The sequence below is a fragment of the Sceloporus occidentalis genome, unplaced genomic scaffold, assembly GCF_023333645.1.
Source record: "Sceloporus occidentalis isolate IW3139 unplaced genomic scaffold, rSceOcc1.0.p SCAF_59, whole genome shotgun sequence".
Lineage (NCBI taxonomy): Eukaryota > Metazoa > Chordata > Lepidosauria > Squamata > Phrynosomatidae > Sceloporus > Sceloporus occidentalis.
In genome coordinates, this window is record NW_028317039.1 from 4366187 (window position 1) to 4380255 (window position 14069).

General features: G+C 38.1%; 1 protein-coding gene across 1 annotated transcript in view; it reads right to left on the reverse strand.

The window, feature by feature from the left end:
* Nucleotides 1-8039: 8039 nt before the first annotated feature.
* Nucleotides 8040-14069, reverse strand: part of LOC149287579 (ras-associated and pleckstrin homology domains-containing protein 1-like) — a 35559-nt gene continuing 29529 nt past the window's right edge. The window contains exons 11-13 of the mRNA XM_089492784.1: nucleotides 13924-14044; nucleotides 11777-11919; nucleotides 8040-10040 (exon numbers count right to left, since the gene is read on the reverse strand). Of these exons, the coding sequence (XP_089348910.1) occupies nucleotides 8040-10040; nucleotides 11777-11919; nucleotides 13924-14044 (2265 nt within the window). The remainder of the gene's footprint in view (nucleotides 10041-11776; nucleotides 11920-13923; nucleotides 14045-14069) is intronic.

The window sequence follows — 14069 nt, forward strand, 5'->3', positions numbered from 1 at the left end:
GGAACCATTGAGGCTTCCGAGAATTATGTGGGCCTTTGAGGGGGCCAAGTGAACAGACTGAAGAGGATCGATGTGGTTAAACCCTTTATTTTTTACCCCCTCTTTTTTCTTACCGTTAAATGAAATTATAATTTACGTTTGACTAATGGTGATCTTCTGAAGTTCAGTGGACTCAAAATGTGAAAAGGCTGTTTATTATCTATAATCCCTTTATCCAGCTCTTCTTCGTACTGCCCTGGGATCATGGCTATTTGACTAAGCAATTAAAATTATTAAATCTCTACCAGCTTCTTCATCTGTCCAAATATGCAACAAAATTTCCCTGCAGTTTTTTTCAGGATTTGTTAAACCCATGTTTTTCTTATCCTTTCTTAGCTGCTCTGTGTTTTAATCCCATTATGATGACATGACTGCAAAAAGAGGTAATTTGTTTAGGAAGTCCAGATTTTTGGTAATATAAACAAAAATACACACAATTTATTTCTTGTGATACTAAGTTTGCCAGTATACAGAAATGTTTTTATACACAATACTTGTGACCACATAATTAGTTGTGCTGGTGCAAATATAAAACATTTCAGAAAAATCCGAGTAAAATATTTCACATGTACCACTGGTAAGATGTGTACTACAGATCCTAATTTGGATCCGTTTGCAGCTCTTGCATCTCTATACAAATTGTTTATTATATAGCAGGTCCAACCACTCTCTTTGTGTTATAGATAATGCAGCTGAACAGATAAGCACACTATTCTGCAAATAAGCTAACATGCCTATTGCTCTTTAAATGTGCATAGAGATGAATTTCGACAGACTTTTTCATAACGTTTGATGGATTTAGATAAACACAGCTTTAGTGGTTGAAGCCTGTTACAGTAGGCTTATAAACTTTGGATATGCGACCTTAGTAAATAAACATCTTGGTAGGTTGAGCCCTACTGCAGAGAGGAGTTAAATAACTGTATAATGAAGACAGGTGGTCTCTGACATCCTGAGTCTGAAGAAGCAAAAATATAGAATGCCCTGCTAGTGAAAGTCATAGTTGTATGCGACTGATGGTAATTTAGGATTTAAGAATTTGCTGATTTGTTAATCATGTTCTACCATACTCATGAAAAGACAGAGATGCTGACAAGAAGTAGGTTCATGGCTTCAAATCTAAAATAGATTTTAGCCTTTTCTGTATATGATTAAGATGTCATAAAACAAGGGGATTACAACATATAGCCTCCATATTACAAACATAATACCATTTGTGAACAAAACAGTGTGGTTACAGATTAAAGAAAAAAATGTATTACGTTGAACTGAATCTGGCTGAGTTTGCAGTCATGAGTTAATCATGGGATTATTTCAGCAACATCCTCTTTCAAGCTAAACATGCTTAGGCTTGGATTTTCTACAAGACAAACCAAGCAAGTGCCTTGAGCGCAATTGTTGTTTTTTTTGTTTTTTTGTTTTATATCTTTTTGCCATGGACAGAAGAATTTAATAGTAGTCCTGCCTACTACACCATATGCAATTTGGCCAGGCTTGGGAGCACAAGTTTTTTTGAAACCAGAGCTATGTGGAATGTGGCCTAAATTGTAATCTTTGATTTGATTTTCTTGCTTGTGAAGTAGCCCTTCTAGTTATCTGTTGCAGACTGTCATGTATGCAACCTACTCCAGATAGACATTATGGGTAATTTACTTAGTATTGCCAATAAACAACAAAAATATTGTGTGATTTCTTTTAAGATAAAATACCAGACTGCTGAAATTAATATTATGATGAAAACCTAAACTAAACCATGTCAGTGAACAGCTGAAGTACAATTGCTAAATTAAATGAATACATTTACTTAGGTTGTGGCACAATCTTAGTTTTTATTATTGAATTTGATTGTGACAGCCCAGAGAATGGTCATTAAGTGTGAAGGTTAAACTCAGGCTAATAATTGTATGTGACATTGGTATAAATAAGACATTGCATGACTTTTGTATTTGCTCAGCCCCCTACATTTGTCGCAGGTATTTTAGACTTTGTTTTTTTATTTTCAACACCACAATATGTAATTATTTTTTTCATGGGGTGTGTATTATACCTCTTTATTGTTATAGCGTTTTATGAAGTAATTATTTTATTTGATCACTGATTTGAAAGACTTGTAACAAAATCATTCCAAAATTAGCAATACTGGCAATAGAATGGATCTATTTATTGTTTGCTAGGGTAATAAGATCTCTCTTCAAATTTTGTACCATAATTACCCTTTTATATATACTCCCCTTGTTTTTGTGCACAAAAGAAACTTTAATGATTATCAGATCTTTCCAACAGTACACTTACAAAACTATTTGGATAATGCTTGGATTTAAAGTATCTGGAACTTAGGTACTGTACTGCTTACTTTTGTACCAATATAATCAAATCCAGTTTTCCGAATGAGACGCATTACAATAATACATTGTGTGCACATCTTTACTTTTTTTTTTTTTTAATTTCACATAATTAAAGGACAGAAATACCTGTCAGAAGCAACACCTTTACAGTTTTTTTGTACAGTACATCCAAAACCTTTTATCTTGAACAGGAGTGACAAACTTGTTTTAATATTATCATTTTTTAAAAAATTATAGGCTGCAGTGCAACATTTACCACTCCTATTCTCCAGGGCACAATACTTTGAAAATTGTAGATAGCCTTAGAATTGGGTAATACTTATTATCAATTGTATAATTGAAACAAATGACAGGTACAGGAAGCTTTTAAGGTGTTATATTTGGATACAACTATCTAAACAATTCTCCAACGTATATGGAGAACCTCATACCAGTTAAATGTTGGCTGGGAAACCTGTATTCGACTAAGGCGTCAAGGAGGACTTGCAGTCGCACAGACTACAGCTAGACTTCTTTTGTCTCTTCTAAAGGGGAACTCAAATTTTAAAATTGTCTGTTTTACAGACTTTTTCCATCATTGGAATTGAACTTTTGCCTTAATCAAAAAGTAAAGGCCAGCACACTTTACATAGCACAATTTGTAGGGTGTTGGTAAAGCACAAGTTGCCTAAAGCTGGCTTCTGTGATGTTCAAGGAAGCTTGAAGGACAATAAGGAACTGCTGAGTCACGCCAAGGGCAGGTCCCAAGTTTTCTGTGTTTTAAGAACATCCTAAGTGATAAAATAAAGTTTAAAATGAGGAGCCAGTTGAAAAGAAAACATGTATGCTGCAGAGACAGACACTGCTAGTACCAATCGGATATTAACATCTTTAAAATGCTCTGTAAATTAACATGTTCAAATGTTCTGCTTCAATGTCCATTAGGATTATACAATGGGCCTGCGTTGAGTACATTCTTGTATACAAGTAGATGAGACGTGTAAGACGTCTTAGCTGTAAAGTATTAAATTTAAAACTTGCTTTGATGTTCGCAGTGATGTCAGTGGCATAAAAAAGTTATAGAACAGCACTTATACTTGTTCTGTATGCAGTTGGGGGAAAAGCATCACATCAGCTAAAATGCTAATGCTCACAAGCTTTGTGGTCTTCATCATCAAAGGTTTTAACCTGGGCTCATTCTATATGCTGCTGATATTTGCAAAACACTGGTTCATTCGTACAGCTGCAGGCTAATGCAGTCAGTTTGTGCTCCTTTATTATGAAAATGGGATTTCATATGAAAACAGGTGCAAAATGTGAACTAGAAATATTTTAGTATGTAGTCAAAATAACCATATTGATTTACAATTCTTTACATAAATCATACATTATATTCATTACATTACCTTTTGGATAAAATTTGAAAGATTTCTGCAGACAACTATTGTTATTTTGGTAACGCTTGTGATACAGCTTTTTCTTTTACACTTCCTTTTAAAGATCTTACAGGGCAGGTGTTTTACATTCATTCACATTGCTGAGGTAATGCTTATGGTATCAATAACATTTGTGGATATTTGTTCAATGCACTCTTGTTTTTCATAATAATAAAATAAAGCTCCCCTGCTGGCATAGGCCGATATTGAAAATAAACTTTTTGTGTGACAATTGCTCAGTGCTTTTGCACATGTACTACATCAGCAGTATAGATAGCCATGATAAAAAAGTACATCCAGAGACAGATAGTTAAAGAGGCTCATTCATTAAATTATTTTCAAGTGGCTCCTCTTCATCTTTGACCTAAACACAAGTATCTTTGAGTATAAATTATACGAAGTTAAAGCAAAAGTGATTGTAACAGAACACACACAAGGTCCTTTTCAAATTTTGAGATTGTTTGGAAAAGTCTTTCAGATTCCTGAATATTGTATTTCTAATTTGGTCCCTTACAATCTTTTAACTACATAAAATGTGTATCAATCCCACGTCTGGCATGATTTTATGTAAAAACAAATGTGTGAAACCACTAGAAGACCAATTGCTCTTAAAGTATTTGGTCGACTTTTTATTGCCACCTATTCTGTTTTATTGTGTGCCATCAAGCAACCTCCAACACTAGTGGATAACAAGTTATTTTGTTTCTTTTTAATGTTCTTGAAATAACTGTTGCTATGTATTTAAAAACTCTTGTTAAGTCCCTCAATAAAAGCATTAAAGCACAGTTAAATTATGTGTTTTGCTTAGTATGTTCTGCGTACAGAAATTTATGGTTTTCAGCATAATATTTGTTTCTTCTGTTTCCTTCAGTTTAGCAATCTTTATTATAAGTACAGGAGATGTACCCATTCTGATCAACTTGATATTGTTAGAGCAGGGGTTCCACTGTCACTCATGTGCTATGCAAGGTGTTATGTTAAGTTGCTCATTAGCTACCGATTATGTGGTGGATTCCTGGTGCTTTAAATATTTTGACAATGGAGAACCGAGGATGTCTCTAAAGTAGAGCAATGAAACATATCCTAAGCACAATGCTTCACTCTGTGTCAAGTTTCATCATTCTCTCTGAAACACCAATTTGCTGATGGATAAAGCGTGATTATGAGGCAATAGGTCTGATTGCATGTGCTTGCACACACAAATAGCAAATATACTCCTTATTTAAGATGTCACAGGCATTTGCGACCACCAAATAATGGTGCACACTTCTTGATCAAACAAAAATGAAACACTTAGTATTGAGTGCGTAAATACTTGAAAAAAGCAGCAACTAGTATTAAAATAATTTATCTGCTGTATTCAGCAAACTGTATGGGTCTCTTATAAATAAATAGTAGTAGCAAGGTTTTATTGCATTTCTTCCAAAACTTGTACCCAAAATACTCATTCAAACCGACTGCTTTTCAAGCAGTTCCTCAGTGTGAAATGAAACATTAAGTCTCATAGTACATAAGGTTAAAAAAGACCATCGTTCAACCCTTCTACCTAACCTTCCTATTCTTGATTCAAACGAAGGCAACCCCCCCATTCAAATTCTGCCGAGGGGGGGGGGGATTCCTTCTCGACTCCACAAGGCAATCAGATATCTCTTGCATCAGGAAGCTCTAAAATAATAATGTTAATCTATTTATAGCCCTAGTTGAGTCATTCTGTAAATTTTAAATAGCGTATAAATGTTTAAACAGAGAAATCCAAGTATAGACCTTAATTGTGTGTGTATATGTTCATATGATCTAACATAAAAAATATAAATATCTGTGGCTGGTTTATGGCATATTGGGCATTCATGTGTGTCATAGGCTTTGATCAAAATTTTAGTGTGGCATTATAGGGAATGAATCTGTGCCTACCTCATAGACATTTATTAATTACAGAGCCACTTATAGTTACATGTGGAGGAATGGAGAAAATGCACTGTTGAGTTTACTTGAGAACCAGAATTAAGAATATTAAAACTAGTGCATGTGCTTTTTTTATTATTATAATCTCGCTGAGTTCTATTTACTAAAGGGGAAAAAATTATCAGCCATAACATTATGACCACCTGCCTACTACTGTAAAGGTCCCCTTTTTGCCACCAAAACAGCCTGGACTCCTGGATGTGTGGACTCCACTAGACCTCTGAAGGCGTGCTGTGGTATCTGGCACCATGACGTTAGCAGTAGATCCTTAAGTCCTGTAAGTTGAAAGGTGTGGCCTCCATGGATCGGACTTGTTTGGCCAGAGCGTACCACAGCTCGATTGGATTGAGATCTAGGGAATTTAGAGGCCAAGTCAACACCTTGAACTCGTGTTCCTCAAACCATTCCTGAAATATTTTTTGGCAGGAGTGTTGTGTTTTCAACTTTATTGCTTAAGTATTTATTATTAAAGGTCAACAGGTTTCTTTGAGCTGGTCCTGCAGGATAATGTTCAACATGCAGCCACCCAACCTTATGTAGTATTTACACGATGACAATCCGTGAGAAGTATTGGATTGTGTTCGTATAGCATGTCGGCCACCAAACATGGGGCTGCTTGGCTGGACTTCCCCTAAGCTAAATGTTGAAAGTCCTCCCTTGGCATTAATATAAACATATACTATATTGACAAAGGTATCAGAACACCTGCCCATTATAGCAGGGACGTTCTAAATACGCAGACATCAATTTGTAGTTGCTGCCCACTCCTCCTTTGCAACCAGACCCTTGCTAGAGACCCTTCCCAAACCATCCCAAATGCACTCAGATGTTATTGTGAATCTATAAACCAAGATTTGTAATATTTAGTATAGTATAGTCTTCTTTATCAGAACATCCACAGTTACTTATTTCTACCAAATTATTTTGGTACTGTGTGTTCTATTATTCCAGTTTTGTGTTGTTCAGGAGAAAGAGTGCTACCAATACTACAACTCTTCTGTTACATGATGGAATTCCACACCTTTTCTAGTGGCATAAACCATGCAAAGTTAAAATGTAGACTTGTATGTAGGAAAAAAAATTAAATTACACAATACCGCCCTGTGCTTGCATATAGCATGAACCCATTCTTCAAGTATCTTAAAAGTTTGAATAATCCTATTACACAATAATGGCTTACCACATGCTAAGATACAAACACGCCAAGACAACAGTGATTTTGTCCCCTTTCAAGCATCCCTTTATGAAATGAAAACCTTTAACTGTTTTACATTTAAGTGGAATTTAAACATTGTACAGTGCGTATAAACAAATTTAGTCAAAAGAGTCAGAAAAGGTCTGCACATTAAATAAAATGACACAATAATAGTTTATTAGTTAGTCCCGATGTTTAATGTGTTAGAAGTGCGCAGATCAATGATGACAAGATTAGAACATTTGTAGGCATTGCCACGATGTCTAAATCTTCTTAAAATTGTCCTATGCACAATAATGGAAAAGCATTCCTTATTTTTACTACAGCAGCATTAATATAATAAAGTTTTCTTGTGATTGCTTAAACTGGACTTCCCCTTACAGTCAATGTACAGTATTGACATTAGGCAGATGTAGTTAAAAGATAGCTCTGCTCTTTGGCTACATTTAGTGTTGTAATGTCATGGGATGATATACCAAACCACTTAAACACAGCTATTCACCTCATATTCTAAATTTGAAGAGTTGGAATACCAAGGTCTTTAGAGAAAATTAAACCTTTACCAAGGTTCGTAATCTGATCTGGTATTATCCAAACGTGAGTTCTATAAAACCTACCCAATGAATCACTGCTAAAGAACTGGTCCATATGCAGCAAACCAAAAACCAGACTGTATGATTAAAAGAAGATTTTTGAGCTACGGCACGATTTATGCATCTAGTTTAATGTAGCCTTTTAGTGGAAAGATGTGGTGAAACAAAACATTCTTGTTATCGTTTATTGTACAGCCGTTGTATTAATGACAGAATTATATGCCTATTGTAGGAAAACATGCAGAGACACACTGCACACCAACATACACTACAAAAATGTGTCTACACGCAGAGTATGAATCATGTTTGGTCCTCTCCAATTTGGGGACTTGATTTTGAGCTGCATTTATGAAACATGAGGGTAAAGGAGGTGCAAGTTAAGTTTTATCTGGAGACCACTTTGTGTGAGTATCATACAAAGGATTCAAAGTTCATGGCACACCAGATGGCCATTTGTAGAACCAATCAAAAAGAGTTTATTACTGGTAGGTTACCAATCTCCAGAAAGCTTGGTGTTCTGGTCCCTTTTAGGGGGGGCTGGAGGAGGCCCCCTTCGTAACGTTGCATAGCCAGATAAATGGCTGCCTCCATAGTAGTTAGCTTTCTGATGGTCGCCAAGGAGTTCTGGGGGTGGAGGAGGCAATACCATATCATCCATTGTGGCAGTAGGCTCAGGCCTGGACAATCGAGCAGAGGACAGTGAGCTGTGCCTTGTGATAGACTTTCTTTGCAGGGTCTTGTTCAAGTCAGCAAGGAAGCCAGGCTGTACACTGAGGCTGGGCTTAGGTGATGTTGGTGGTACTTGAGTGCTAACTGGGGAAGGAGAGTCTGTCATTTCTGTCTGCATCAGACGCATGCTGTCATTCCTTTTTGGCCTGGTGGGTGGTGGTGCTTTTTTTACAGATGATTTTGACCATGTCTGAGGTTGTGGATTCACCACAGCCACCTTTGGAGAGGTACTCCCAGAAAACAAAACTGGTGGACCGTCTGCCGGGGGTGGAGGCAGAAGCTCAAGGTCTGCTGGTGGAGGTGGGAAATCAGATTCAGTATCAGAAGGTGGAGAAGGAAACTCAGTGGATTCTTTTGCAGAGGGAAATGCCCCAGCCATTTGACTGGGCAGGTTTCCTTGCTGGAAAACCATGGGTAGGTTTACACCCGAAAGATTAAGTTTAACTGGCTTTGGTGGAGCTGCTGGTGGAGCTGCCGAGTCCTTTGACGGTGATCCAGGTGACTCTGAAAATTTGCTAACTAGACTATCCACAGAGGACTTCTTGGATTCATGGTACTCAGCAGAACTGTTGGATTTAATGCTAGAATTGCGTTGCGGAGTAGGTGGAGGTTTTTTTCCGCCAGGACTGGATGTCTTACTTGACTTTTTAACAGGCGAACCTGTCTTTTCTGGTGTGGGAGAAAGCGGAGGAACAGGAGAAGAAGCAGGAGGCGGTGGTGGTGGCGGTGGAGGAAGAAGTGCTAGGCTGCTCTCAGGAGGTGGAGGAGGAAACTCAGGAGATGGGACAGAAAAAGGCTGCCATTTTGGTTTTGCTTTGACAGCTGGAGGAGACTGTGGAACAGAGACAGGAGTGCCTGGCTTGGTAGGCTGGGGATCTGACACTGGTGGTGGCGGTGGGAACTGACTAGCAATCAGCTTAACTGAGGGCATGGGAGACTGTGGGGAAGATGGAGGCTTGGCTGTGTAACTTTGCTGTTTGGGTAATGTTGGAGGTGGAACAGGAGCACATTGAGCCATAGCAGCCATAGAATGCTGTTGAGTTTGTGAAACTGTAAAATGAAGCTGTTTTTTTGGTGCAGTTGGAGGACCAGAGGGTACAGATGCTGATGGGGTAGCTACATGTGCTGCTTTTTTAGAGATAGGCACAAACTGTTTAGTGGGAGCCTGGAAAGAAGGAGGTGGTGGTGGGGGTGGAGGCGGAGGCGGAGGAGGTGGCAACGGAGGAGGTGGAGGAGGCTGAGCTGTATGGACAATATTATTTTGCTGTACTTGATGAATTTTGAGAGGAGGGGGTGGAGGTGTAAATTGTGGCATGGAAGGTGTACATGGTGCAGGTTTAAGCATTGCCATTGCTGATCCTGGGGGTGGAGGAGGTGGTGGGGGTGGAGGAGGTGGTGGTGGAGGAATTGCCCCATTGGGGGTAACAATCACATGAGGCTTTGGGCACTGCTGAACATGCTGGGCAGATTGACTTGTGACAGGTAATTTGAATGTAGGTCCTGGGTACTGGGCAGCATTCTGTAGTCTGGTGATGGTGCTATATTTAGCAAACAATATCGGTGTAGACACAGAAGGACTCTTGGATTGAGTGGGAAGCGGTGGGGGTGGAGGTGGTGGTGGTGGGGGTGGAGGTGGAGGAGGAGGAGGGGGTGGTGCAAGAGGTGAAGGCTGAGATGCTGCATTAGGAGATACAGCTCTGATCTGGATGTGAAGCTGAGGAGTCATTGATGGTAAGGGACGATTTAAGGATTCCATCCGAGCCTAAAATATAAAAACAAACACATATATGGATATATTCTGTGGTACATACACCCTACCCTTTACACAATGTAGGGCTAGACATTACAAAAGACAATGGAGCACATACCTCATAATAAACATAACAGACATAACAAAGATGGTGGATTGGGACATTAGAAAGATTTATAAGAAATCTGAACATGTTTTAATGCAGGATACAGCTAAATGTAAGTTTGCTTCCTTGAGAAAAAAAAAATAAAACTTTGAGGTAACGGTGACATGTTAAACAATGTGTAGCTCTAGAAATGAAAATTAAAACATTTTTAATCTCCAAAATTAGGATTGCAGTCATTGAGTGTACATGGTTCAGTGGTTAATTTGATACAGCAATGCATAATGCATTGTACAACAAAGTAACACAGACAGGAAATAGAGAATCACATTTTGGTGTTACACAAGATGTGAGCTGAAGGATATATGTATACAACATAAAACAGGAAGCAGGGAAATGAGAATAGGCAAGTTAAGCAGGACATAGCTTTAATTCCTTTGGTATTAATGAATATATTGCAGAGAAAAATAATTTGGCCAGTTTAGAAATTAGGAAAGATTTCCCCATCTAATACAATATCCATATTCTTCTCAGCTATAAGCTATAGCCGTTGTGATTATATATTATGTGCCTTGATGCTAATTGCTGCTTCACCCTTGGTTTTAGGTCGAGGAGTTTATTTTACAATATGAGAGGGGGTAAGCAATCAATCCGCTTGAGCATGTCACTGCAATTTGTACAAAAATATAAAATTAATGGATAAATTAATTACACAACAAAGCGGTGCAATGAAGAAAAGTCACAGAAACCCCCTTTCATGTATGACCATGTGCTATTACAAACTGGGTTGTTTGCTTATGACCATTGTGTAGCCATTGGACATGTGATATGTATAATGCAATGCCTTGCCTGAATTATTTGCAGTGAACCAGAACAAGGATTTTCACTAAAAATAAAACAAAAAGCATGTTCTGATTTTTGGCTAAAAAAGAAGACATGTTAACCAAACAGAAGTCAGGGTCTTGTGTTAAGGTTTATTTTAATTTTTTGGTCAAGAAAGGATTAAGGATAATTTTTTTTTTTTTTTTTTTAGAAAGTTAGTCTGGAGGACTCTAGTTAAAAACATCCAGGTTAAATGTGCTTTCAGATGACCCCTGACCTTAATAATGCCCCGTACAAATCGCAGTGGGCTTGATGACCTTAGCAGTGGTGGGCTTCACATTTGGAACCTGGGACAATGAGGCAACAGGAGAAACACGAACAGTGAAACAAAATGCGTGGCGACAGAATAAGCAACACTATGTGAATCTGTATCTTCCAAACCCGTTCAGTCAGATTTCCCAAAATACCATATTAAGCTGAAATACAAACATAGACTTCACTCGCAGCCTGTCGAGATCTAAAACATAATAGAATACCATAGTGTATTTAAATTTCACTTTAATTTTGCTAGTACATTATCCTTGGTAAAAAGCAATGAACTGCAATCTTGCAAGATGATATGGGCACATAATGGCATAATATCTATGAATGAATGAAAAGGAAATGGATCCAATGCTTTGGTCCATATTATGGGAAGAGAAAGGAGGTGTGTGATTTAAAGACAGGCGAGTTGATATTAGTACCCAGCAGCCGGCTATAAATGCAGCACACCATCCACACCTTATTTCTTTTTATTTGGGATGGAGGGGTAATGATCTGCTACCTTGCTGGATTCCTCCAGCTGCGTTCCTCTCTTCCAGGCTTCAGAGAAGATGGAGCTCACAATGCTTTGAGAACGCACATGGCAAGAGGCCTGGGTATCAGAAACACTGCTGTCTGACTGGTTGGAATGGTTTGACTGGGATTCTAAGGAAAAAAAAAGGAATTGATATAACATTTTAAGTTGTTGAACACTAGTAAGCAATGAAATCCATTCAATCATACATTTTTTTTTTAAATATGTGTTCATGCTACCTCTTTCAGTACTGCATTGAACATTTGTGTTAGATAAACCATATGGGCTCAGAGCCATTTATAAGACAGGGTACAGATGCTAAGGACTTAAGCATTTTTATGGAGGTTTTTAGGATCTGGACCATCTGTCTTGCTAAGCTGACAAGCCCTATTTGATACATCTTTGAGCCGGGCCATTTCAGTGTGCCCAATAAAGCCATATATTTTTGAAAACTAGACACCCCAGGGTATTTTAACTCTTTGCATGCACACATTTTACCACCAGAATTTTTTCTAAGTTTGCAGTAGTATTCTTTTGTGTGTATTTTTCCCCCACACACCTATGTTATGTATGAATTTACAGCTCCTGGTATATGCCGCTGTCACACGACACCCCAATATGTGTTCAGCAACATCTCCTGAGTACAGTGATATCCCACATGCATGGGTTTGTCATTTTTTGGGGGAACTAAAGGGCCACATTTGGTACGTGTGCATTTTTCTAATTGGAAATTAGATGTGTGGCCATCCTTCCCCCCGTGTTAATTGGGGCATTGTTGAACCCGGCCAATTCAATTTACCCCATCAAATCATAAATTTTTTAAAAGTAGACACCCCATGGGCATTTAATATGCCAGTATTTTGACTCTTTCCATGCGAGAATAGTTTTAAGCTAATTTTAGGACTTGCTCACAAAAATATATTTTTTATATATATATATATTTTATTTTTTTTGCCTTTTTTAAATTTTTTAAAAAAAATGTTTTCAACTTGAAGGTTCCCCTGATAGTGACATCAGTGGGAAATTATTTTTTCATTTTACCATTTTTTTTACTATTTTTTTCTAATTATTATTAATTTTATTTTATTTTTAATTTATTTTTACTAATCACACTGTGATTAGAAAGCTGGGCTTCATTGACTTGCATGGTTGAATGCAGTACCTGTATTCAACCTGCAAGTGGAGCCAGAGTTCTCTAGAGGGTCTGGAGACCGTCTAGCGAACTTTTGCATCTTTATTATTTTTTTTCTCGGGCCGCTGCCATCTTGCTGATGGTGAAGATCAGCGGCGGCTATGACCACTCTCTGGAGCGGTCACAGTCCATCCTGGGGTAACCATTTAAGTTTAGGAGGTAATCGTTGATCGCTTCCTAAACGCTTTTAAAACAATGTATGGCGGATGTTGACGCCCCGGGGAGGGGCCAGACATGGCCCCTAGTGCCGATCGTGGCGTTGCTGATTGCCTCAAGGTCGAGGCATTACAGCAACGCCGTTTGGGTGAAAATAAAAAAAATAATTAAAAAAAAAAAAAAAAAAAAATCGATCACGGATCTATTTTTTTCACCCGTTTTAACAAATGACGGTCCAGGCACGTCATTTGTCGTAAACGACTTGTTTTTCCGTGACGTGCCTGGACAGGCAATTGTCATCAAGGGGTTAATACAGGTGCAGCGTTAAAATCAATTAGGGGCACCCGAATCAGAGGAACTTGGTTTGCTATAGAATATTTCTTGAATCACACAGGTACACCTGGGTTGTAATACTGTCCTTTCCACTTATTTTGCAATGTCAAACTTAACTTCTTCACCAGTAATCCCCCCCCCCCACACACTACATGGGACTCTAGGTTGTGACTACAGGGACATAGCTTCAGTTGTACAAGAATGTTGGTATCTAAAAGTTGTGAAAATGTTGCAGACTTTACTATCTGGTGCTAATGTAGAAGATTTGAAGAAAATATTACCACACTATACAACATATTTTGTAGGCTTGATTCAGTTATTTTTCATTTATACAGTGCTATCATGTATCAGGTTTGAAAGCCACAACGTATGGAACACGACATGAAAATACACTATATCCATGGCAACCTATCCTACATGCAGGCTAATATGAGCTGGGTTGTTTAATATGTACCTGGTAAACTGGATGAACTGGAACCAGACTTCATGCTGGAACCGGATAAAGATGTCCAGTCGTAAGCTGCCTCTGTCCTTTTCAGCGCCTCTTGATAATTACCATATAGTTGCTTGCCATACTGGGGAAAGTTGAAAAAAAGTTAA